This window comes from Saccopteryx leptura, chromosome 1, assembly GCF_036850995.1.
Source record: "Saccopteryx leptura isolate mSacLep1 chromosome 1, mSacLep1_pri_phased_curated, whole genome shotgun sequence".
Lineage (NCBI taxonomy): Eukaryota > Metazoa > Chordata > Mammalia > Chiroptera > Emballonuridae > Saccopteryx > Saccopteryx leptura.
In genome coordinates, this window is record NC_089503.1 from 4,223,159 (window position 1) to 4,245,798 (window position 22,640).

Consider the following 22,640-nt stretch of genomic DNA (forward strand, 5'->3'; position numbering starts at 1 on the left):
TTGTTTCCAGAGCTGTCCGACACCCCGAGGCTAGCCCGGCTTTGCTTGGGTACCAGGAAGCCTCAGGGGAAGCAGCCAGGAAGCCCGGTTGCTTCAATCTCATCCTGAACCCCAAGAACTGGGACGTGCCCAGAGTGAGGCGGCCCCTCTACCAAATCGGAAGGGGGCCAGCACAGGTTCCAGAGAGGAGGACATCAGGGACCTGAGGGCTAGGCCCCGAGGGACACAGCCGGAATGTGTCCCCATGTAAAAAACGCATGGATCGTTCAGGAAGAGGAGTCCGCCGTCACCGTGGAGGGGCAGACGGGGAAATGAGAGCCGGGGCGACCACAGCAGCGCCTAGGCAACAGGGCTGTGGGGGAGGGGAAAGTCGGCCACCAGCCCTGTGCGCCCAGGACCCTAGGACTTGGTGGGAAGGAACATGGTACCCAGCAGGCCACTGCTGAGCTGTCTCCACCTCCCGCCCTGCCCCCCACCAGTGCCCCGCGTCCCATCCGAACCAATTTCCAGCCCTGCTGTGTATGTGCGTGTGGGTCCTGCCTGTGCCATGTTCCCTCCCCTCTGCCACCCTGGACTGGCACGTGGCTCCCGACTTGCTCTAAGCTATTACAGAAGCTGGCTCCCCAGTTCCCAGGGACCACGAACTGCTAAGGACACAGAGCAGGTGCCTCCCTGGGATCTTACAGGAAGGGTGGAGAGAGGTGGGGAGAGGCGGGGAGCTGGGAGCCGTGCGCACGCACACTCTCTCCCTCATCACACCCGCCCTTCCGTGGACTGCTTCCATGGGCCCACACATGTCCACTGCGCTTCCCACCAGGGGCCTGTCCGTGCCTCTGGGCCTCCCAGAAGCTAGAGCAGGGACCAGCTGTCCATACCCAGGCCCAACCTCCAGCTTCCACGTCTTATCACCTGGCTGCCCTCACGGGATTGGCTGGGTCCCGCGCAACGCAGTCACGCCTCTTCCGCGCACCGCACTGGCAGTGGGAAACGCTTCTGTACTTTATTGAAAGAAAGCAATAAATAACACTGTGATAAAAAGAGTTCAAAAGTAGACTGTACATACTTTGTTACATAATCAAGAGGTTCACAAAAGATTAATAGAAAAACGGAAGGGTGACGGTGACTTGTATGGGTCACGCGGAAGCAGAAAGCAAACGTGAAGACGCCGCCGTCCCCGTCTGTCCTCGTAGCGGCCGCACAATAAATAACGCCCCGTGCGCGGCCTCCTTGCAGTTCCCGCGGGGCCGTGGAACTCGCCCTTCGAGAAGCCGAAGTGCCACGGGACACTCAGGCCGTCCAGATGGCTACGTCGTAAAATCTAAGTGTGAACGCGAGGTCCGTTCTTTAGACATGGTCACAAATGTAAAAAGATGATTAAGAAAAGTAAGGCTTTTTTATTAGTCGCACAGCGTTCTTCCCGGAGTCCCGTGCGTCGTTGCTGTGCACCTCGGTCTCTGCTGGGAAAGGGCGGCCCTCCGGGATTGGTCCTCATGCGTGGGGGTGCCAGCGCCTTCCCACCCTCCCAGGAGAGCCGGGGGCCGCAGGTGCCCCCCACCCGCTTCTTCTCGTCCAGCTAGAAGAGCCCCCAGCTCACGGCTCCTGCCCATCCCTGGCGACAGGCGCTCCACGTCTGCGGAGGCGGGGCGACGGAGGAGTGGGCCGGCCCTAGGGATGTCCATCATGTTCTGATACGCCTTTTCCAGTGCAGATCGTACCCGAGGCTGTGATACCTAACACCAGACAGGTCCACACTGCAGAACAGAGCATTTCTTGCAGGAAAAAGTATATAGCAAGGTCAGTTTGTCATTAAAACAACAGTAACAGCTGGGAAGTAGGTCTGTTGATTTCAAGATGATTGTGCAGCCAGGTTACGCTGGAGAAGGACCGTGCGCTGCTGTCGGGGTGTCTTACAAACGCGGTAAAATCCTTTTCTCTGTCGTGGTTTATTATTTAAAAAATTAAACAATGATAATTACAATAAATGCATAATTTACAAAAGCCCTCTATTTGTTCATAAGATTTATACATACAAGCATTACAGTACATTCATTTGAAAGACTAAAATTAGACATAAGAACATGAATTGATTTAAAAGGATATTTATAGCCTGGATATACATGAAAAAGTAACTATATAAATGAAGGCATAAGTTTACATAAATATAAGAAACATTAAATTCTAAAATATTTTCTTTATGGTATTCATGAACTTTTCACTAATTAAAAACTCTGTAATAAAATATCTCAGGGTCCATATAACAAGTATTAACAGACGGAAGGGTCCATTGCGGTGCAGAATGCCGCTGCAGGGGCCGGGCCGCGGAGTCACCTGTAGAAGTAGTGCGGATAAACTGCAAAGCAAACGGAGAGGAGGGGCCTTGAGACCCGCTGTCCTGGCCCCGCCCAGGCCCCGCCTCCCACCTGCCCGGCGAATGTGGACTCAACACCAGGGACTGCGCACGTCACTGAGAGCGTCCCCTGCCTGGCCTCATTTTGGCATACCGTCGTCTAAAAGTTACCAATTAAAGTTACCGAGACCATCAAGTATTCCGGCCTGGACACGCCAGCAGAACGGAGCGGAACAGCGCCCTCCCTCTGGCCCTCGAAGCAGTGACATGGGGCGGGTCTCCAGGCCTGTGCCCACCCCCGAGATCTGAGACTGGGTCCCTCAGGAACTGACCCTGCTGATGGCAACGCAGTTTTGTTTTTAAAACCAGCCTCTAAACTAAAGGCCACCAGGGTCACACCAGGGTGTGGCTTCATGAAACAATGCTTTAGGGCCGTCTCATTCAAGAACGTGCATTTATCACAAAGCCAGCTAGCACGGAGACGGGGTGTACCGGGACGATACTGGCACCCATAAACGTGGCCCAGTGCGCAGGACGGGGGCCTGGCGCGCTGACAACAGGCGGCAGCCAGCTCAGTGCCCAGTTTCTCTCTGCTGCGTCCTGCCTCCACTCCCTCAAGGACATGGGCAGACACCTAAAAGGAGCCAGCGTCCTGAGGGCTACGGGCAAAGTAGAAGTATACTTTGTTCCCTTAAAAAACGAGGCCATGCCAACCTCTCTGTGACCAAGTGTCAGCATGGAACAGCAAAACCACCTTAGGGGCGCACAGGGGCTGCGTGCCTGTGTCAGTTCCTGGAGGAACGAGGACGGGCTCTACGGCCGCCCGGGCTCCGCGCCGGCTTCGCGGAGGGCGCTGTGCTCTACTCACCACGGGGCCTCAGCAGGAGTAAGTCCTGACTGTAGCGGAGTCCAGCCTCTGCGTTCCTGACACACTGCCTGGTTCGACAGCGCGGGGAGCGTGCAAACACAGCGTGCAGTTAGTGGGCATCACGCGAGGGCACAGGCGCACACACACTTGCACACCCACAACAGCACCTACTGAGGGTCCCCGGGGAGCCTGCTAGAGCAGGGCTAGATAAGCCAGAGAAGGAACCTAAGTGTGACCAAGTGCGGCCGGCGTCCCTAAGTGTCTCCTCATCTCCCACGCGGCCCTGGAGTCGCTCAAGTTAATGCTGAACAGCGATGCCTCTTACCCAATAGAGACAGTCCCACCGTGTCCACTTAGTTCAAGACATGGCTTAACGGGACATTGTTTCTCCCTCAACTGTCGAGGACAGCAAACACACTTTCCTTTTGGCCCCAAACACTGTGTCTGTAAGAATGGCAGGAGGTGAACACCAGGAGGGACGTGAGCTGTCACCAGCCAGCCCACTGGGTGCCCGAGGCCGGACAAGCCACGCCAACCCTCCGACTCGGAGCCCGGGGACCTGCTGCCACCCCCCCACAGGCCTTGCCGAGAAGCCGTGGAAACCGCCCGTCCTGCCGGGTCTGAGACTCAGGCACTGCGCAGGCAGACGTTGCCTCCCATAGCGTGTGCTGTCTGTAACTTTCCCCGCAAACATCTGTAATTTACCTAAACTCTAACCTCAGTCTTGCTGTTAACAGTTAACAGGGAAGAGTTGCAATGAGGAAAATGGAAATGAAGCTATGAGAAAAATAAGAAAGTGCTCAGACTATTTAATGTCAAAGGTAGAATTACAGTTAAAATTTATTGAAATTATCTGTAGGCTCCTTAGAAGAAAAATGCTCCTTTGTAACCCCCCCCCCCCGCCCCCCATCAAGGACCTCACTGAACTCCACCAGAGGGGCCGTGCTTGATGAGAAGGGGCCCCGCGAGCCACCCTCACAGGGTGCGGGGCGCCCAGCCTAGCACAGGCCTCAGATAAAGGCGCCCTCCTGGTGTGTACCCGGGGAAGCGCCACTTCTGCGCTGCTGCGGGAGGGCGAAGGACACGGGAAATGGGAGAAGCCACATCAGTGCAGTTTCTACCTCTCCTAGAACCTCCCCTGGGTCGGAACTGAGGACGGAGTCGTCTGTCACTTCCTGAGAGCTTCATGGGAATGGCTCATAGAACCACCACAAGTGGCCATGCTACAGGTGGGGAAACTGAGGCCCGGTGCTGCAGGTCATGACCCTGCTCAGTAGCAGAGCCGAGTCCTGTCTGCAGTCAGGCGGGCGGCCAGAGCAGAGCTGAGGGGAGAGCTCGGCCGACTGAGCCCGCGATGTGCTCAGAGCACGGCGGCCACAAGGGCAGGGCCGCACGCCAGCGGGTCCTGGTGCCTGCGTCCGTCCCCGTGAGCCTGGGGACACAACGATCACAGCGGGGACAGAGGGAGAGCCACCGCACGGCGGCTGGGGACCACGTCTCCCAGTGCTGCCTGTCACACACACGTCCGTACAAGTACAGATGTCACCTGGCGCACGGCAGACGTGTAGTGCTGAGCCTTATTAGTCGGGAGAAGATGAATATTCAACCAGACAAGAACTTACAAAAACCTCTATCGTTGTTAACTCTTTATAAACAGATGTTAGGGTTCACTTTAAAACACTGAAGCCCGAGCATGCAAGAGCACCCCGATGTCTCGTGAGGGACTAAACAGACCCGCGCGCCCCGAGCAGCAGCGCGTGCTGCCCACGGGCCGGGCCTCACGTACCGTCCAGCTGCACCTTCTTTGGCTGCACAGAGGGGGAGGACAGAGAGGAGGTGACCCGGAAGTTTGCGGGCAGAGTCTCTGCTGACCCGGCAGCTAAGCCACGGACGTCCTTTGGTCTGAATTTTTTTCTCCAGGAAGGTGCTCTCCTAAAGCTTTTATCATCGTCCTAGTGAACAGAAGGGCAGACGACAAAATGGTTGTAAAATAAAGGATAAAAAAATAAACCAGACTGACGTTACCAGCCCTTTAACATGACGGCGGAACTTGTTAGCACATTTTTGTTCACAGGTATCTAACCCGTTCTTTTTTTTTTTTTTTAATATATATATATTTTTAATATTTTATTTATTGATTTTTTAGAGAGAGAGGAGTGAGAGAGAGAGACAGAGAGAGAAGGGGGAGGAGCAGGAAGCATCAACTCCCATATGTGCCTTGACCGGGCAAGCCCAAGGTTTCGAACCAGCGACCTCAGTGTTCCAGGTCGACGCTTTATCCCACTGCGCCACCACAGGTCGGGCTCTAACCCGTTCTTGATGGCCGTGTGATTCACTGACCACACTGGGGACTCCTGAGTGCAAGGGGGCCTGGCAGCTCTCACACCAGGACCCTCAGGGGGCCAAACTTAGACTGGCCTGCCACCTGGTGTACGTTCCTCCTCTCTACCACATTTCTCTTCTTCTTTTAAATAATTGATTGATTTTAGAGAGACAGAGAGAAGAAGGGAGAGGGACAGAAGGAGGAGGGGAGAGAGAGAAAGCAGTATTTATTTGTTGTTTCACTTAGCTGTGCATTCAGAGGTCACTTCCCGTGGGTGCCCTCACCGGGGATCGAACCCCCAACCTTGGTGTTTTGGGACAACACTCTAGCCAACTGCACTAACCAGCCATGGCCACCATGTTTCACAAATTATCTTGCAAAAACCACTTTCTTACTACATAATACAGTCTTGTCTTAGAAACAGCTGCCCAGCTGCAAACAACTCCGTCTTATGCTGGGATAGAGCCAGCAAGTGCTTCAAACTCAAGTTTCCTTAGGACCAATGAAGAGAGTAACACAGAGCAGCGTGGGAATGAACGAGGCATGGTTTTAAGGAGACAGGAACACTCTGTGTGTCTCCTCATGCACTTCGGAGATACGCTCCCAGGCGCAGGGCTCTGGTTGGGTAAGAGCCAGCTGTGCCCAAAACACAACTCAGGTGTGCTCCAATCCCAGGGTGTATCCAATGTTGGGTGAAAAACGTTTTTGAGGAGTATCAAAAATTAAATAGCAAAAATATAAGGAAAAAAACCTATCTTACTGAAAATACTAATTTTTTTCTTTTTTTAATTTTCCCCTTGATTTGAGAAAGAAAGAGAAAGGGGAAAGGAAGGAAGGAGGAAGGGAGGGAGAGAGAGAGAAGCATTAACTTGCTGTTCTGATCAGTTGTTCCATTCAGTATTCACTGTTTGCTTCCCGTCTGTGCCCTGCCTGGGCCTGAGGGCACTGGGAAGACGCTTAGCCACTGAGCCACCTAGCCAGGGCCAGAAAATATTCATTTCGTTTCTTCTCTCTTTTTTTTCCCCAGAGACAGAGTCAGAGAGAGAGGGATAAATAGGGACAGACAGGAACGGAGAGAGATGAGAAGCATCAATCATTAGTTTTTTGTTGCGACATCTTAGTTGTTCATTGATTGCTTTCTCATATGTGCGTTGACCATGGGCCTTCAGCAGACTGAGTAACCCCTTGCTCTAGCCAGCGACCTTCAGTCCAAGCTGGTGAGCTTTTGCTCAAGCCAGATGAGCCCGCACTCAAGCTGGCAACCTCGGGGTCTTGAACCTGGGTCTTCCGCATCCCAGTCCAACACTCTATCCACTGCGCCACTGCCTGGTCAGGCTTTTCTTCTCTTTTTCTAAGTGAGAGGAGGGGAGATAGAGAGACAGACTCCTGCATGTGCCCTGACCAGAAGCCATCCCACAACCCCCATCTTGGGCCAATGCTCAAATCAACTGAGCTATTTTTAGCACCTGAGGCTGACACTCAGACCAACTGAGCCATCCTTCAGGGTGTGGGGCCAATGCTAAACCAATCAAGTGATTGGCTGTGGGAGGAGAGAGAAAAAAGGGAGAGGGAAGCAGATGGTTGCTTCTCTTGTGTGCCCTGACCAGAAATTGAACCCCAGATGTCCACATGCCAGGCTGATGCTCTATGTACTGCGCCACCACCTGGTCAGGCCAATATTAATTTCTTAAAAGTATTTTTAATAGAAATTTAAGAACAAAGCTTAATTTGTAAAGAAAAAATACTGCCACACTTAGAAGAGATACCTTGCCTAAATGGCTTACACAAATATAAAAATCCACATTTAAAGCAATTTAAAAAGTCATTTGGCTGAAAACTTACTTCATTGAACCGTCTGTCTGTCCCCATGACCAAAAGGTTGTTAAACTCTCTTTCCAAGACGGCACGAGCCTGAAATCGTAAGAGAACAAACCTGAACTTCAGTCTTATCTCAGGGACGTCACATTTCACAGCTGCTTTTCCGACTGAGACTCTGGGAACCTTTTTAAGGAGCCATGCGAGCCTGGAGCCACGACAGCGCAGCCACCAGGCTCTTGGGGCCGGGGCCCCGGTCCCTTGCACACTGTGCTCGCAGGTGTGTTAGGTGAGCTGCAGAAGCGGGGACGGAGGGGCAGGTGGGGGCTGGCAGAGGGCACGCAATCTTCCGTAGAAGCACAGAAGGTTTCATGGTCCTCAGTGAGCCCACGAGTCCAGAAGAATTAGGGAAGTTGTACACAGAAACAATATATAAAAGCCCCACCCACAACAGCTGGGAGGGAGCATTTCTTTCCGCCCTGAGAACTGGGTGCACGTGAATGAAGTTCCCATCCCTCTGTCGCCACTCTCACGCTTGCAGCAGGAAAGGGGAGAGGCTGGGCAGAAACAAGGCAGAGCCAGCCCGCCTGGTCTGACCCCTCTACTCCGGCTGGGTGTGGAGAGACAGCCAGCGGTCTGAGGGGTTGTTGAGTGTGGTCCCCATGCGGGGCCCTCGCTGCGATCTTCCCTGGGAGAGCCGAGGGGGCACGGCCGTATGGAGCCCCGGGCGGCAGTACCTGTGTGTTCTGCGTGGGGATCTGCAGCAGGAGGGCCAGCACGTTGAAGTCGAAGGTTTCGTCTAAGGCCACGAGCGCCCCATGCACCCCACTCTCCAGGAGGTTGTTGGCATACTCTTTAAGGCCGATGGACAGGACCCAGCGAATCACACGGTCGTTGCTCCAGACAAGCACGTCTGCAGGGGAGCGGACACAGTGACACAGTGACCTCGGGAGGCCGTCATCACAGAGCCCCGGACACAGGGCAAGGGTGCTGCGCCGCTCCTGAGCCCTCGGCACCTGGCCGCAGACCAGCTGCCCAGGTTGTGGGAAACACTGCTGACGGACAGATGGACAGCCATCTGCTAAGAGTCACACACCGGTGTCTCGGCCCCTCTCCAGGCCCAGGACAGCTCCCAGTACACACAATCCTAAGTGAACCCAGGGGAGCAAGGTCATTCCATACATTTATTGTTTAGAGAATGAAAAAAATGAGACTCTGGCCCTGGCCGGTTGGCTCAGCAGTAGAGCGTCGAACCTGCGTGTGGAAGTCCTGGGTTCGATTCCCAGCCAAGGCACACAGGAGAAGCGCCCATCTGCTTCTCCACCCCTCCCCCTCTCCTTCCTCTGTCTCTCTCTTCCCCTCCCGCAGCCAAAGCTCCATTGGAGCAACGTTGGCCAGGGTGCTGAGGACGGCTCCGTGGCCTCCGCCTCAGGCGCTAGAATGGCTCTGGATGCAACAGAGCAATAGCCCAGATGGGCAGAGCATCGCCCCCTGGTGGGCATGCCGGGTGGATCCTGGTCGGGCGCATGTGGGAGTCTGTTTCTATGCCTCCCCCCAGCTTTTCACTTCGGAGAAATACAAAAAAAAAAGAAAGAAAAAAATGAGAATCCAAAGGACAATCAAAAAACTGAATACCCAGCAGGTTCCAACATGATTCACACAGACTTCAGAACACTCGAGATGACTTCTTCCCGTCACAGGAGTTAGCAACAACTCACCCTCGCGCAAGCAAACCTCTCATTTATAAAATGGAAGACGTTTTTTCTTGTCTCATTTTGAAAAGAGAGAAACTTAAAGACATTCTCCAGCATACTAGAGATTTGAGGGGAAGAGTGAATAGTTTGTGACACAATAAATAATTAAATTCGCTCTAAAAATAACCTCTCTAAAAATACACTGCTCAGAAAAACCAGGGGATATTTTATCACTTCATATTCACTTTGAAATATCTCCTAATCTTTATGACCAGTGTGCATATAAATGACCAACAACCACTCTCAAAGGTACTTCTGTCAACTGTAAAAAGACTGAAAACGGACAGAACACCAGAGGCCCTGGCTGGGTGGCTCAGTGGGTCAGCGCGTCGCTCCGAAGCCCAGAGGCTGCCGGTTCAGTCCCTGCTCAGGGCACACACGGGAACAGACAGTCCTGCTCTCTCCCTCTCTCTCTCTCTCCCCAAGATCAATAAATAAAAAAATTTTCTTAAAGAAAAACAAAAAACAAACGAGACAGCTTTACACATTTCACTTCTAAATCCCTTTTCTGATGACACACACACACACACCCACACACACACACACACACACCCACACACACACACACACACACACACACCCACGGCTCTTCTCATGATTCCCACGAACTTGACCATGACTGGACTGTCCTTCCCTCTTCCCAACACACGTCCCCCTCCTGTTTCTTCCTCTGTAGGCACCGGGCAGCCAGCAGCTCCCACGGGGCTGTGGTTAGGACTGAATGAATAGAAGAGCATCCTGGTCTCCAGGTCCCACCCCGTATCCTGGGGCACCTTCCTACCCCCTTCCTGTGGGGAGCCCCCAGCCCCAGGCCCTGCTGACTGCTAGCTCCACACGGCTCCCTGGGCCCAGCCCGGCCCGGCCGGGACAGAACCACCCCGCTCTGCTCTAGGTTCCCCAAGCCCTGGGTCGGGGCCAGAGCAGTGTCCACGCTCCCATCTGGGGAGCAAAGGGCGGACCCCGCCGTCCTGCCCGCTGCCTGACGGGGCACCTGCGTCCTCACAGCAGGAAGGCAGAGTCCCCTCCAGGCACCCGATGACCGTGAAGAGACCGCCCGAGTCTCCCGGCCACAGTGGAGAACTGGGGGGCCCTCGGATGGCAGCCTCCTCTGCTCCCCTTAAACCCGCCTGGATTTGGTGAGAACAGGGAGTCGCCCAGGCTGCTCACACGCTGGGAAGCAGCGATAGGCGGGACTGACCAGACAGAATGTACTAGCCTTTTATTTCACTCTGGCTTTCTTCTCTTTTTCTTTCCAGTTCTTTTCGGTCATAATTTAACCTTCGCAGGCACATTATTCCACACTGGAAACTGTTTCTATTTATTAAAAAAATAAAATAAAAATAAAAAGTTAGAGACAGCCATAGTCACCCCTGCCAGCCAGCCCGCCCCGGGCAGGCCCACCTGTGGAAGCTGTCCACCATCTTGAGCTGGCCGCGCAGGTCCTTCTTGGTCAGGTGGTCCAGCATGCGTGCGTCCACCAGGCACTCCATGAAGTAGCTGCGGTACTGGGGCAGCCCCAGGCTGGGCAGCCACTCGTTGCCGATCCACTCGTGGTTCATGTCCCCATAGGCCAGCGTCTGCTTTCAGTGATGGGACACGGTCAGCCCGGGAGACGCCCACGGAGGGCGCACAAGAGCAGTGCACAAGGTCTCTACACTGGACATGCGGCTATGACTGCAACGTAACTTGCTCTCCTAGGAACTACATGCTGAATGTGTTAGTAAAATTTTACATAAAAGGAATTACACTGTTACAAATCTATGACTCGCTTGTGTTGATAGATATAACCCGTCTCCCAAACCACAGACATTGTCAGGACTGCGCGTCCTCTTTCCGAAACAGTTCTCACGGGTGATGACACGGCAGCAAAGAACGCCCACGACTCATGAACAAGTTTGAAGGATCAACCTGACCCTACTCACGAATGTATCTCTGGCTGGCTTAAACTTTATTTTTAATGCTTTAAATTTTTTCTAAATTTCCTCAATAAAATGCCTGTTCACTTTCAAAATCAGTTAAAAAAAGGATTTAAAGCAGTTTTAAGAGAAGAGATGAAGACAAGGATGGACAGGACTGAAAGGAGGGCCAGACAGTGGCCCTGGCCTTCTCTCCACAGCCCACACCGACTGGACAGGGCGCCCCTCCCACCCAGCCTCAGTGGGGGTGGTCGCCCGCACAGTCCTACCAGCTCGCCTGCGCTAACTGCCGTTTCACACAACACTCTGCAATCATGTCTCTACGACAAATCTCTACTCAGAGAGAGAACAAAGTCATACAAATTGTGTTCTCCAACCTCAAAGAAATCACGCTAGAAATCAATAATAAAAAGGCATCTGGAAAACTCTTATTTGGGAATTGGCATACTTCCAATAACCCACGTGTCAAAGAAGAAATCATAAGGGAAATAAGAAAGTATGGGGGGTTTGATTCCCGGCCAGGGCACACAGGAGAAGCACCGACCTGCCTCTCCACCCCACCCCTCCCCCTTCTCCCTCTCTCTCTCTCTCTCCTCCTCCTCTCCCTCCCTCTCCCTCTCCTCCTCCTCTCCTGCAGCCATGGCTCGCTTGAAGCGAGTTGGCCTGGGTGCTGAGGACGGCTCCATGGCTCTGCCTCAGGCGCTGAAACAGCTCGGTTAATGAGCAGCAGAGCCACGCCCCAGATGGGCAGAGCATCACCCAGGAGGGGGCATGTGGGAGTCTGTCTCTCTGCCTCCCCACCTCTCACTTCAGGAAAAAAAAGGACAGGGATGGGCAAAAGTAGGGTTACAGCTGTAATACAAACACATGGCACAGTAAGAAAAAATAACAAGAATAAACCCTGTGTTCCCCAGGACCAGGAACAGGGCAAGGACACCTTTTGTCCAACACAGTGCGGGAGCTTCTAGCCACTTCAACAAGGCAAGGAAAAGAATCAAAGCCTATGGCTGGTGAGGGAAAAACAATACTGTATTTGTAGATGACCCGACTAACAACACAGAAAACGAATCTACGAAACAGCTAACACAACTAAAGTGAGTTCAGTAGAGCTGCAACATACAGGGTCAGTGTGCAAAAACGGACTGTATTTCCAAACGCCAGAGACGGACTGGAGCCGCTTACAACGTCATCAAGAGCACGGACACTGCAGGGCAGGGCTGGCAGAAGACCGTAAGCTCCGCGCCCTGGAGAAGAGCACAACCACGGGCACGCACCGCGGAACACCCTCCTCTTCCGCCACGGAGACTCACTACCTTCACGGGAACTCCCACATCACGGATTCCGTGGAAACAGCGACCCCACCTGTCACCCCACCTAATTACTGCTCACACCAACCAACCTGGAAGGAACGACTCAAACTCCAACGAGAATGCTCAAACTCTAATGGGAAAAATGTTGCGCTCTTAGTCGAAATGACCATGAGGGAGAGGAAGAGCAAACCTTTTCTGGACATCACCGTGATGTCGCCGTCTTTCAAGCCTCGCATCTCACAGGTCTGACGCCCACGCAGGAGCACAGTACTGCCTTCCTGCTTGCTGACTGCGCATTCTTACACGCACACACTGCAGAGAAACTCTCGCAGAAAATCCCACGGAAACAGGCCCTCTCATCTGTCCCTCACTCTACTCCAGTCACACTTCTCGGTGGTCAGTCACGGGAACTCCTGGGAGGCCCGGGCTCCACCCCAGGGAGACCCGCGCGCCTGAGCGGCCAGCGCAGGCTTCTGATCAAGCCCGACGGGGCTCTCCTGGCCAGAGAACGCGTGGGCGAGAGGAGAGCCCAGCACCGGGTCCGCTCTCCCACTGCGAACACGAGTCCCAACCCAGCCCTGGTTCTGAGCCCCGAGGTGCGGGCGCTGGCGGAACAGGGCAGGGTGGGGTGACGGCAGGGGCTGGGCATGTCCTGCTTCCAGCGGCTGCGGCCTCTGCATGTGGGCGCCACCAGCTGAGTGCAGTGTCCTGCTCTGACCACACCTCAATGAGCTCTTCCCCCAGTGCCCAGGGCACCGCACGCTCCCCCTGGCTTCAGAGCCGGCCGCTGTGGGGTGGCACTGGCGGGCACTGAGTGGCTCCTACGCCTGGCAGCCCCTGGCTGCCTCGCCACCAGGGAGCCCCTCCGCTCCCTGGTCTGGGCCGGCTCACCCCCGCTGCCGTCTCCAGGGCACAGGGCACATGTCCTGCCTCGGGCGCGGGGACGTTCCGCTCCAGTGCGGACAAGGCTCTGCTGTTCAGTACAAGACGCACTGCCGTGTCAGTAACAGACAACGTGCCTCCTTCCGTTCACCAGTGGTCGCTGCGGGCCTGTGAGAGAGGCCTGATGAGGTCACGTGGCTACGGGGACGGGTCCCTGCAGCGGCCGCAGTGCTTGGGTGGGGGGCTCAGGGGGCCGCACCACAGCCCCTCTCCTCCTGAGAAGAGGGTGTGGGGACTGGCTTGGCTTTCAGAGTTCAGGCAGAGGGACACCGAGATTTTGTAAGCAGGAAAACTCTGATTTAAAATCACTGCGCTTTCAGACCTACACCTGATCTGACAAAACGTGACCAGGACACAGTGCCGCTGGCGAGCACCTCAGACAAAGCCACTTGTCCACATGGAAAGGCACAGCACGAGCCCGGCGGCGCCTGGGGGCTGGCACACACGGGAAGCCACCCACTGTGCTAACAGGGCTGCGACACATCGTCACAAAGCTTTCTGGAGCTAAAGAACTGGGGGGTTGGGAACTCAGAGGTACATTCAGCGAGAAGAGGCTTGGTCTCTGAGACTCCCGCTAGGAGGAGGGCTCTCAGCTCACACGTGCTAGCACGCTGCCCAGTGAAACGCCCACTCGGACTCAGAGGCGACACTCCACACCCGCGAGTGTTGGAAACTCACTAGAATACAGCTTTCCCGCCACCAGACCTTACACTGAGGTGACCCTGCTGGGCACTGAGGCGCAGGCTCTCAGGCGGCCGAAGCCGCGGGACTGAGACTACATTTCACAGAAGCGCGATCTGTGCTCTCGAGAACGAACACCTCGGCTCCCTACGAGAAATGCTGAGAAATGTTCAAAATTGTCCATGAGACGTACTCTTTGCACTCTTGAATCCTACAGTTTGCTTTGACTGGTGCTTTTGAATCAATGACATTATGAATAAATTAAGATGTTAAAAATGTCAAGAAAAATAAATGACAAGTGTTCATACTCCAATTCTTTGTGTTGCTGCACACACAGTGAAGGATAGATTATAGAGAGTCTCCAACCTGGGCCCAGCTCCCCTCCTCCTCCTCCTGGGGTTACGTGGTTAGGGGTGGAAAAGAACAGACCGTTAGTTCTGGTGAGCCTGGTGATGCAGACAAATCAACTGGGCAGGGCAAGTGCAGTGAAACTGAGCGAGAAGTTCAAAACACCAAAAGCAACATGCAGAACTCATGCAAAAGCAACGGTCCCCCCTTCCATGCAGGAGCAGGGTCCACGGCCAGCACGCCCACCGACGAGAAAACTAGGGTGAGCCCCGCGCCACGGGGGCTCAAGTGAGGTCTCTCAAGGAGAAAATACATAATTAAATCTACTCTAAATAGAGCCCATCTACCACCTTTAAGTTCCTGGAAAACGTCTAAAATAAGATACAATATGAATTCTACGGCACACATACAAGTAACGCCTAAAGGAAATGCTGGTCTGGATGGAACAATTTAACGTGAGATGACATCTCTGCTTGGCGCCCCCGGAAGGGCGACCCCGCGGGACGGGCCCGGGGCAGGACTGACCGTTTGTGGCGTGGCCGTGAGAGTCTCCATCTCCTCGTGCGTTAACCAGACATTTCCTGTGGTCTAGGTGGGCCCAGTGACCAAGCACATCCAGGGCGGGGGAGGCAGTGACAGGGAGGAAAGGTGGCAGACAGGTCAGCCCCAGGCGCCGAGCGGGACCAGGTGGAGGCCAGGGCCATGCCTTTCCCCTTCGTTTCAGAGGTCCCCACAGAAATGACACGACACCAGCTCGTCCCCGTTTTAGCATGGCCGCCCCGGGCTCTAGGTGTGTGTGCCACGCTTACCACCCAAGCACGTGAAACACAGAGGAAGTACACGCAGACTTCTGAAAACTGACCCGTTCTCATAATAACCAGCTCAGTGTCTCTACTCCAGTCTCCTCCTAACAGGGCACACAGGGCATGGCACAACAGCCCAGCTCGGTGCCGGGAAGGCGAGTCTCAGCAGGTGCCCGGACACCCTTGCCCAGGGGAACCAAAGGGGCAGGGAACAGGCTGGGTGTCCTGAGGCCAGGCCCTGTGGCCACCGGGCGCTCCTCAGGGCAGGTTGCGCCCTGGGTCTCGCTTACTCGTGCGGGCAGGGCTTCCCTCAGAGGGTGGTCCTCGTCACTAGTCCTGGGAAGCTGCCTGTGTCACCACAGTCTATTACAAGCCGGGAGAACCACTCATTTTCAGAAAGGCTACTCTGACGTGGAACTGTGACAACATTCCCTGGGCCAAGAGCCGTCAGTGCAGCAGGTGAGAACGCGGGCGCTACTCCCCACCACAGACCTTTCCCCAGGGAACAACACAGAGCAGACAGACGCCCTTAACCCTGTGTGCAGGGAGCTGTGAGTCCGAGTCGGGCCCGACCTACGACTCAGACAGGCCTGCCCCCGGTCCGGCTGCACTTCCTCCCTGCAGAGCGGGCAGGCGTGGGGAGGCCCGAGCCAGCACGAGGAGCCTGCACCGTTGGTGTGCTCATTAGACTGCTTTGCAACGTTGACGACTGGGGGGGCCCTTTCTGAGGCCTGATTTCCCAGGTCTCCCATGTGGAGGGAAACTGAGCACAGGGAACACGGGTGCACACCTGCCTGCCCGTGGACTGCTCACATCGAGCTCCTGGGCTCCGGCCCCGGGGGGCCAGTGACAGCCACACAAGCCAGGAGAGAAAGACACTGGTTTTCATGCACCTGGGGATCTAAGCTTGTTTCTCTTCAATTGTTATAAACATGTATTTCACTTTGACTTAACTTCTGTCTTTAAAAGCTCCCGCTTCTGTATCAGGTGCTACTGTGGCCGAGCTGCTGTGAAACCTAAGTGTCTTTAACCACCCAGACTCACAACTCACGCCGTCACGTGTCTGAACGCTAGACTCTACGGGGGACACGGGGTGTTTACACGGAGCTGGAGACGCGACGGGAACGGGAGCGCGGCTGTACGTACCGTCCTGGAGGTGGGCGGGGCCGACGGGCTGGTCAGCGACAGGATCTCCTGGATGGCCAGCCGCAGCTTGAGCCGGTGCAGGGGGTTGCTGATGCCGATCTCGCGCTGGATCTCCGTGTCCGACAGGGCCGACATGATGGCGCCGCTCTTCACGTTGGCTCGGCACGCGGCCACGTACCAGGCTGGCATCCCCACCCAGAGCTAGAGAAGGCGGCGGCAGGGCCAGGTCAGGCTCAGTGCACGACGCGGCACACACGCTCGCACACGCCATCATGCCGCCCCAGGCAGGGAGAAAGCGTACCTCCAGCCAGACGACAACAGTTGGCCCGTCCCACTGTGCAAAAGGTAAGCCTTGTCTCCGCGCTTCCTCGAGCAGCTCGTGCCTGCAGAAAACAGGACACTCGGAACCTCAGCGTCCCTCCACACACGTGCCCAAGACGCTCGCAGGGCCGCTGGCTGCAACTTTTCCCGGGCGGCGTGCAGCTCGCCACCCACCCACTGCGGCCGGTCTGCCCCGCTGACTGGCCCCACGGTCTCTGGACAGTTTTCTCCTTGCAGAATTAGGAACAATCAGCAACAGGGGACCCCCGGCCCAGCCTGCGTGTCCGAGGGAGGGCTGTCCAGGGAAACAGCCACCCTCCCCTGCGGAGCAGCGAGAGACACAGGAGACCAGCACGCGGGTCTGACCCAGGAGGTCACCTCGGCCGGAGCCCTCCAAGCTAGGCTCAACAACACAGAGGACAACACAGAGCTGGGGGTTTTTTTTGTTTTTTTTTTTGCAAGAGAGAGAGATAGACAGACAGACAGGAAGGGAGAGACAAGACGCATCAATTCTTTGTTGCACCTTAGTTGTTCACTGATTGCTTTCTCATATTTGCCTGAGGGGGGGGGGACTACAGCAGAGCCAGTGACTCCTTTGCTCAAGCCAGCAACCTCTGGGCTGAAGCCAGCGACCATGGTGGGTGTCATGTTGATAATCCCACGCTCAAGCTGGTGTCCCCTGCACTGAAGCCAGCAACCGTGGTTTTTTTTTTTTTTTTTTTTCATTTTTCTGAAGCTGGAAACAGGGAAAGACAGACAGACTCCCGCATGCGCCCGACCAGGATCCACCCGGCACGCCCACCAGGGGCGAAGCTCTGCCCATCCTGGGCGTCGCCATATTGCGACCAGAGCCACTCTAGCGCCTGAGGCAGAGGCCACAGAGCCATCCCCATCGCCTGGGCCATCTTTGCTCCAATGGAGCCTCGGCTGCGGGAGGGGAAGAGAGAGACAGAGAGGAAGGCGCGGCGGAGGGGTGGAGAAGCAAATGGGCGCTTCTCCTATGTGCCCTGGCCGGGAATCGAACCCGGGTCCTCCGCACGCTAGGCCGACGCTCTACCGCTGAGCCAACCGGCCAGGGCCTAACCGTGGGGTTTTGAATCTGGGTCCTCAGTGCCCCAGGTCAATTTTTCTGGCCACTAGCTCTCAAGTCTGAAAAGCGAGAGAACACTGAGGTGCTGGACCCTGAATGCACCACATCCTCACATCCCACCTGTCCCGAGGGGGAGGATGGGAGGTCCGCGCCCGCAGGTGCCCTGGGGCTGAGATGTACACCACACGGCCGGCTTGCCGGGATCCTGCCTTGGCCTCCCAGCCCATCTACTTACCTCCGGGTCTGGACGAGGTCAAACCAACACACAACCTGCTCTGGGGCAGAACACCTCTGAAAACCATGCGCCCACTGTGCCCAGTGCCCTCCCCTGGGGGTCACAACCCCAGCCTCCTCTGTAGAAAGCTGTCCCCACTGTTATTACCACTATTCAGAATACAGCCAACTCAGAAATAAAACTTAACATGTAGACTATAAAATTAAAAGTCAATTAAAAAAAAAAACCACCAGTGAAGGAAATAAAAAGAGCAACACAGTCTGTTTCCTGCCAGATGTGCGGCCGGTCCTGACGCTGGCCAGCGAGTCGCCACAGTGGCCGCAGCCGTGCAGGCAGGCCGGCGTGCGCCCCGTGCAGCTGTGCGGACAGGTACGTGCGGCTGCACTGGAGGCCGCTGCTCCCGTGCTCCAGACGAGAAAACCGAAGCCCAGGAGCACCGAGGGACCCTCCTGACACCCCAGAGCTGAGCTGTGCAGGTGGATTCCGACCTGGTGCCCTGAGGCTGTGCCCCACTGAACCACGGCTTGTCCACGCGGGACAGCTTTCCAGATGTACTGGGAGTCCCCACGGGAACCCTTGGGAGGTGCAGTCTCATAAAGGCTTTAGGTTAATCTTCCAGAAGATCATATGCGCACAGAGCTAAACAATGCATTTAATAATCATTATGTAAAATCCAGGCACAGCTGGGAACTATTGCATTCAGGGAACCAGACAAATAACAGAAAGCTTACTTTTTCTGCAGCTTGCGGTTTTTCTCTGCCTGCCCTCCCAACTTGCTGAGTCCCAAGGCGTCCTGAGATGAGCTTTCTGCGTCCAGCACGCCAGCTGCGAGGAAGCAGAGCAGTTGGGACATGAGAGAGATGTGGCGCGGCCACGGGAGGCGCCTCCATACCGGGCAAAGTGTTTGCAAGACGGGAAATGCCGAGGCTACTTCTGATGTCATGCAGATGCTCAGAGGCGTGACCCCCACCCCACACAGGCTGCTTCTAGGCACAGAATGGGACCGTGGTGCCCTAAGTCGTGCGGGTGCAGAGAAACCTATGCACCCCGCCGTGCCCCTGAAGGACACCCAGCTGGTACGCATCCAGCGCAGGAAGGACTGGCCCACGGCAGACCCCGCTGCCCCCGAGGGCGGGCAGGCAGCAGGAACACCGACCTTGTCCTAGCACCTCCTTGCCAACATGCCCGGGACGCGCCTTTTCCTTCTTCCCAAACAAGCGGCCGATGGAGGACTTGATGCCCTTTTTCTTGGGGGCTTTGTGGAGAGAGTCCTGGCTGCTGTTACTGCTGCTGGGGTTGCTCACCGGGCCGTCCTGGGAGCCTGTCGAACTGCGGGGACAGACGACGACCTTGAACAAGTGCCCTTATCACAAGACGCTCCTCCGTTCACGTCAACTAGAAACCTCCATGTTTTTAAGACCCGCTCTCAAACTTCACAAAGAGCATTTCAGTCTCTTCTCAATCTTCTTCACAAAATGCGTGGGCACAGGAAATGCGGTTCCCAGTGACACATGATGGAGAACTGCTTCTGGGAGGTTCTCTGAGGGGGTCTCCTCCCGAGGGAGGATAGACTCCAAACCGCCTGCTGCAGACGGCCCGGCCCCCCACCCGGTCACCTCTCCGCTAGTGAAGATGCGCCCACAACGCAGCGCCCTACAGCCTCCCCCGAGCAACTGTCCCCGCCCTGCAGAGGGCAAGGGTGACGAGCTGCAGCGGGCTGCCCCCTCTGATGACACCGGGCAGAGCAGGACTCCACGGGCCAGTCTGACCGCGTTGCTGAGGGGAGACACAGGGAAGGGAGGGAAGATGTGGCGTCTCCACAGCTCAAAAGGCACAAGGGGCACCGAGAGCCACCAACCGGCCGCAGGGAGGTGAACAGAAACACGCCATGTGCCGGGCACACGCTCCCGTGAGAACAGGAAGTTCTCCGAGCAGCCAACGTCAGCGTCTGGGGAAATGAGCTGTCCTGGAAGGGCTGACCTCCAGCCTGGCCTCTGCCGCCTCCCCCACGGCGCCTGCGCCTCTGCCCCCTCCCCCACGGCGCCTGCGCCTCTGCCGCCGCCCCCACGGCGCCTGCGCCTCTGCCCCCCCCCCCCACGGCGCCTGCGCCTCTGCCGCCCCCCCCCCCCCCAGGGCGCCTGCGCCTCTGCCACCGCCCCCAGGGCGCCTGCGCCTCTGCTGCCTCCCCCAGGGCGCCGGGGCCTGGCCGGCATCCCCAGAACACCGTCTCAATAAACTACCCGAATTAGCCAGTATTTGTTTAAAATCACTGTTCTGACTTTACCCCTAAGAACTGAGTAACAGGCTTCTTAATGCTCAAACTTCATAGACAAGCGTGTTTCTGCGTGGGGGTGCCCCGCACGCGCCTTACTTCCGCATATCCCTGATGTCCTCGTGGCTGACCGTGTGCAGGGCTCCTTTGTGCAGCCGGTCCATGCGGAGGGACCGTGGGGAGGGCGGGGGTGACGTTTCACATTTTATTGTCGTCTTGTCATCTCGTACCTCTTCTCGGGAAGCTGGCAGCTGACGGGCGGAGAGAAGTGTAAAATTAGTTAACAGTTGACCAAAAAAAAAAAAAAAGAAAGAAAAGTCACACAGGTTTTAAATCATAACCAAGCTTACTTGGAAACCTATTGGCTATGCTTTCGGCTGAGAACAAAAGCCGTGTTCAGGCTGCCGGCATTTTAAAGGCTGGCCCTGTGCACAAGATGCAGGGCCATGGAGTGCCACGCGCACAGCTCAGAGCCCAGCTCCAGCCGCCTGCACTCACTCGGATGAGCGTGGGACCTGGCAGGACTCGGGGCACTCCTGTTCCCAAGCCTGCACGTAGCCGGGAGCCTGCCCGCCCAGATGCCAGGACACCGCGGGGACAGCGCTGCAGGGTGGCAGCGGTTCGAACCACGTCCTAACGGACCAGACGGCTCTCACGCTCCCCGGTAAGAAGCTGGCAGAATGTGTGGACCCAACGCCATTCAAACGCAACGCCAGCGAGGGCAGGACCCTCTTGGACAGAACTGTCCATTCCTTACGTTTGGGAGGGAAATAAACAGCTTGTGCGTGACCAGCATCACTTTTAACAACGGTGCACATTACCGGCACCCGTTACAATAGTTAAAACAGTGGAAAGGTAGCTGACCCTCTCCTCCAACACGCGTGTCCGGCTTGCACTTCTCAATAAGGCTTGGACAGGAGTTACAACTGCAATGTCGTACGTGTGGAACACAGTGTGCTCACTCTGCATTACGTGAAGTGATTCTAGAAGTAACTCTAGGCTCCTGTTAAAAGTTGGTCTCTGCAGACTCCCAGTGCCTTGCTGGGCAGGCGCTGAGTGTGGGAAGCGGGTGGTGGCTGCAGCACGGAGACAGGTGAGCCCTCAGGGCTCCCTTCCTGTGGGCTCAGTGGTCAGGGCACGGCTGGCTTTCACGAGCACTCGGGCACACCATGAGACGCACAGCCAACTTATGCCCTTTTCAAAAGAGACTGGTTCAAGTATCAACCCAATGCATTCCCACAGTGTGTCGGGGACACCCAACAGGGGATTTGTGCAGGATGGAGCCGGACTCATTCAAGATGTAGCTGTCAGCAACAGCTGGACCATTCTGCATCCTCTCCTGGTTTCTAGCCATCACCAGGCGGCTAAAATGACCAGTGTGAAACGGGGAGGGTAGACTTCAAATGTGAGTTAAAACAATGATTTGTGAAAAACCAGCAAGGAACAGGATGGGGCGTGACCCACATGGCTGAACTGACTATGAACTCAAAGGAGACCAGCAGCGACCTGAGCAGAGGCTGCCCGCATCCGAAGTGCAGTGAACATGATGAGCCCTTTGCAAGGACACCTCTGGACTCCCCTCTGCCAGGCTGAGCCTGATCAGCCTTCTCCCTCCATGCTCCTCTGGGAAGGTGCCCCTCCATGAGCCTGGAGCTCACCCGGGACTAGTCTCCATGCCATTTCAGACTCGGTTAGAGGGGGACCCATGGAGCCCCCGTGAAGCCGGGAAGCTGTCTCAGCACAGGGAGGAGGAAACAGTGGCACACACTGGCCACGTCTGCATGGCACCTGGCACTCTGCATGTCCGCCTGGTGGCATCCTCACAACCGCCCGGGGCAAGGCGCTCGAAGGGCCCAGTCAGCGAGCCCAAGTTCCCATGAGCCCGGCCCGGATACGATCAGCTCACCAATCCCCTCACTGGGAACGTCCTGCGAGCAAGAGGGGTGTGAGACTCGCCCCAGGGCGGGAGGGCATGCTCTGGCCCTGCGGCCCACGTAAACTCCTCAGCGTGCGGCCTGTGTGCAGACGGGCACCGTCTATGCCGCCCCCCCCGAGAAGCACGGTGCCCAGGGCTGCCCTCACTCCACGGGAGAGCAGAGCAGGGCACCAGAGGGAGGAGCACGGCCAGGGCACAGACCACTAGTGGCACAGCTGGGACCTGACGCCACAGCGCTCTGTGCAGAGAGGCTCACACACTGACCATCTGATGGGCGGTCCTGCACGACCAGGCCGGTTCTGGACAGGGGCAGACTGGACCAGAGCGGGACAGCTATGACAAAGGCATTCTGGTTCCTTCGTCTGAGAACAGGGAGGCCGGTTCATGGTCATCAGTAAGGAAAAGAGGCTGACCTCCCTGTTGGGGACACAGTAAAGGGGCTAGGGCACCTGAAAAAGGCAGGCGGAGGGTAGAGTGGCTAAGTGCCCAGGCCCTGAAACCAGACAGAACTGCCCTGTGCTGTTTCCTGACTG

At 56.0% G+C, this 22,640-nt stretch overlaps 1 protein-coding gene across 10 annotated transcripts in view; it reads right to left on the reverse strand.

Annotated features, from left to right (window-relative positions):
* Positions 1 to 986: 986 nt before the first annotated feature.
* PPFIA1 (PTPRF interacting protein alpha 1) overlaps positions 987 to 22,640 on the reverse strand; it is an 89,580-nt gene continuing 67,926 nt past the window's right edge. For 3 of the 10 annotated variants that reach the window (XM_066381352.1, XM_066381705.1, XM_066381438.1), the window contains 14 exons: positions 20,271 to 20,422; positions 19,056 to 19,228; positions 18,631 to 18,724; positions 16,555 to 16,636; positions 16,254 to 16,454; positions 14,830 to 14,892; positions 14,323 to 14,349; positions 10,509 to 10,687; positions 10,324 to 10,421; positions 8,091 to 8,266; positions 7,381 to 7,449; positions 5,002 to 5,167; positions 3,216 to 3,283; positions 987 to 2,350 (listed from right to left, as the gene is read on the reverse strand). In XM_066381352.1, the coding sequence (XP_066237449.1) occupies positions 3,225 to 3,283; positions 5,002 to 5,167; positions 7,381 to 7,449; positions 8,091 to 8,266; positions 10,324 to 10,421; positions 10,509 to 10,687; positions 14,323 to 14,349; positions 14,830 to 14,892; positions 16,254 to 16,454; positions 16,555 to 16,636; positions 18,631 to 18,724; positions 19,056 to 19,228; positions 20,271 to 20,422 (1,539 nt within the window). In that variant the 3' untranslated portion in view covers positions 987 to 2,350; positions 3,216 to 3,224. The remainder of the gene's footprint in view (positions 2,351 to 3,215; positions 3,284 to 5,001; positions 5,168 to 7,380; positions 7,450 to 8,090; positions 8,267 to 10,323; positions 10,422 to 10,508; positions 10,688 to 14,322; positions 14,350 to 14,829; positions 14,893 to 16,253; positions 16,455 to 16,554; positions 16,637 to 18,630; positions 18,725 to 19,055; positions 19,229 to 20,270; positions 20,423 to 22,640) is intronic. The other 7 variants (XM_066381797.1, XM_066381860.1, XM_066381925.1 and 4 more) reach the window with 4 other exon arrangements.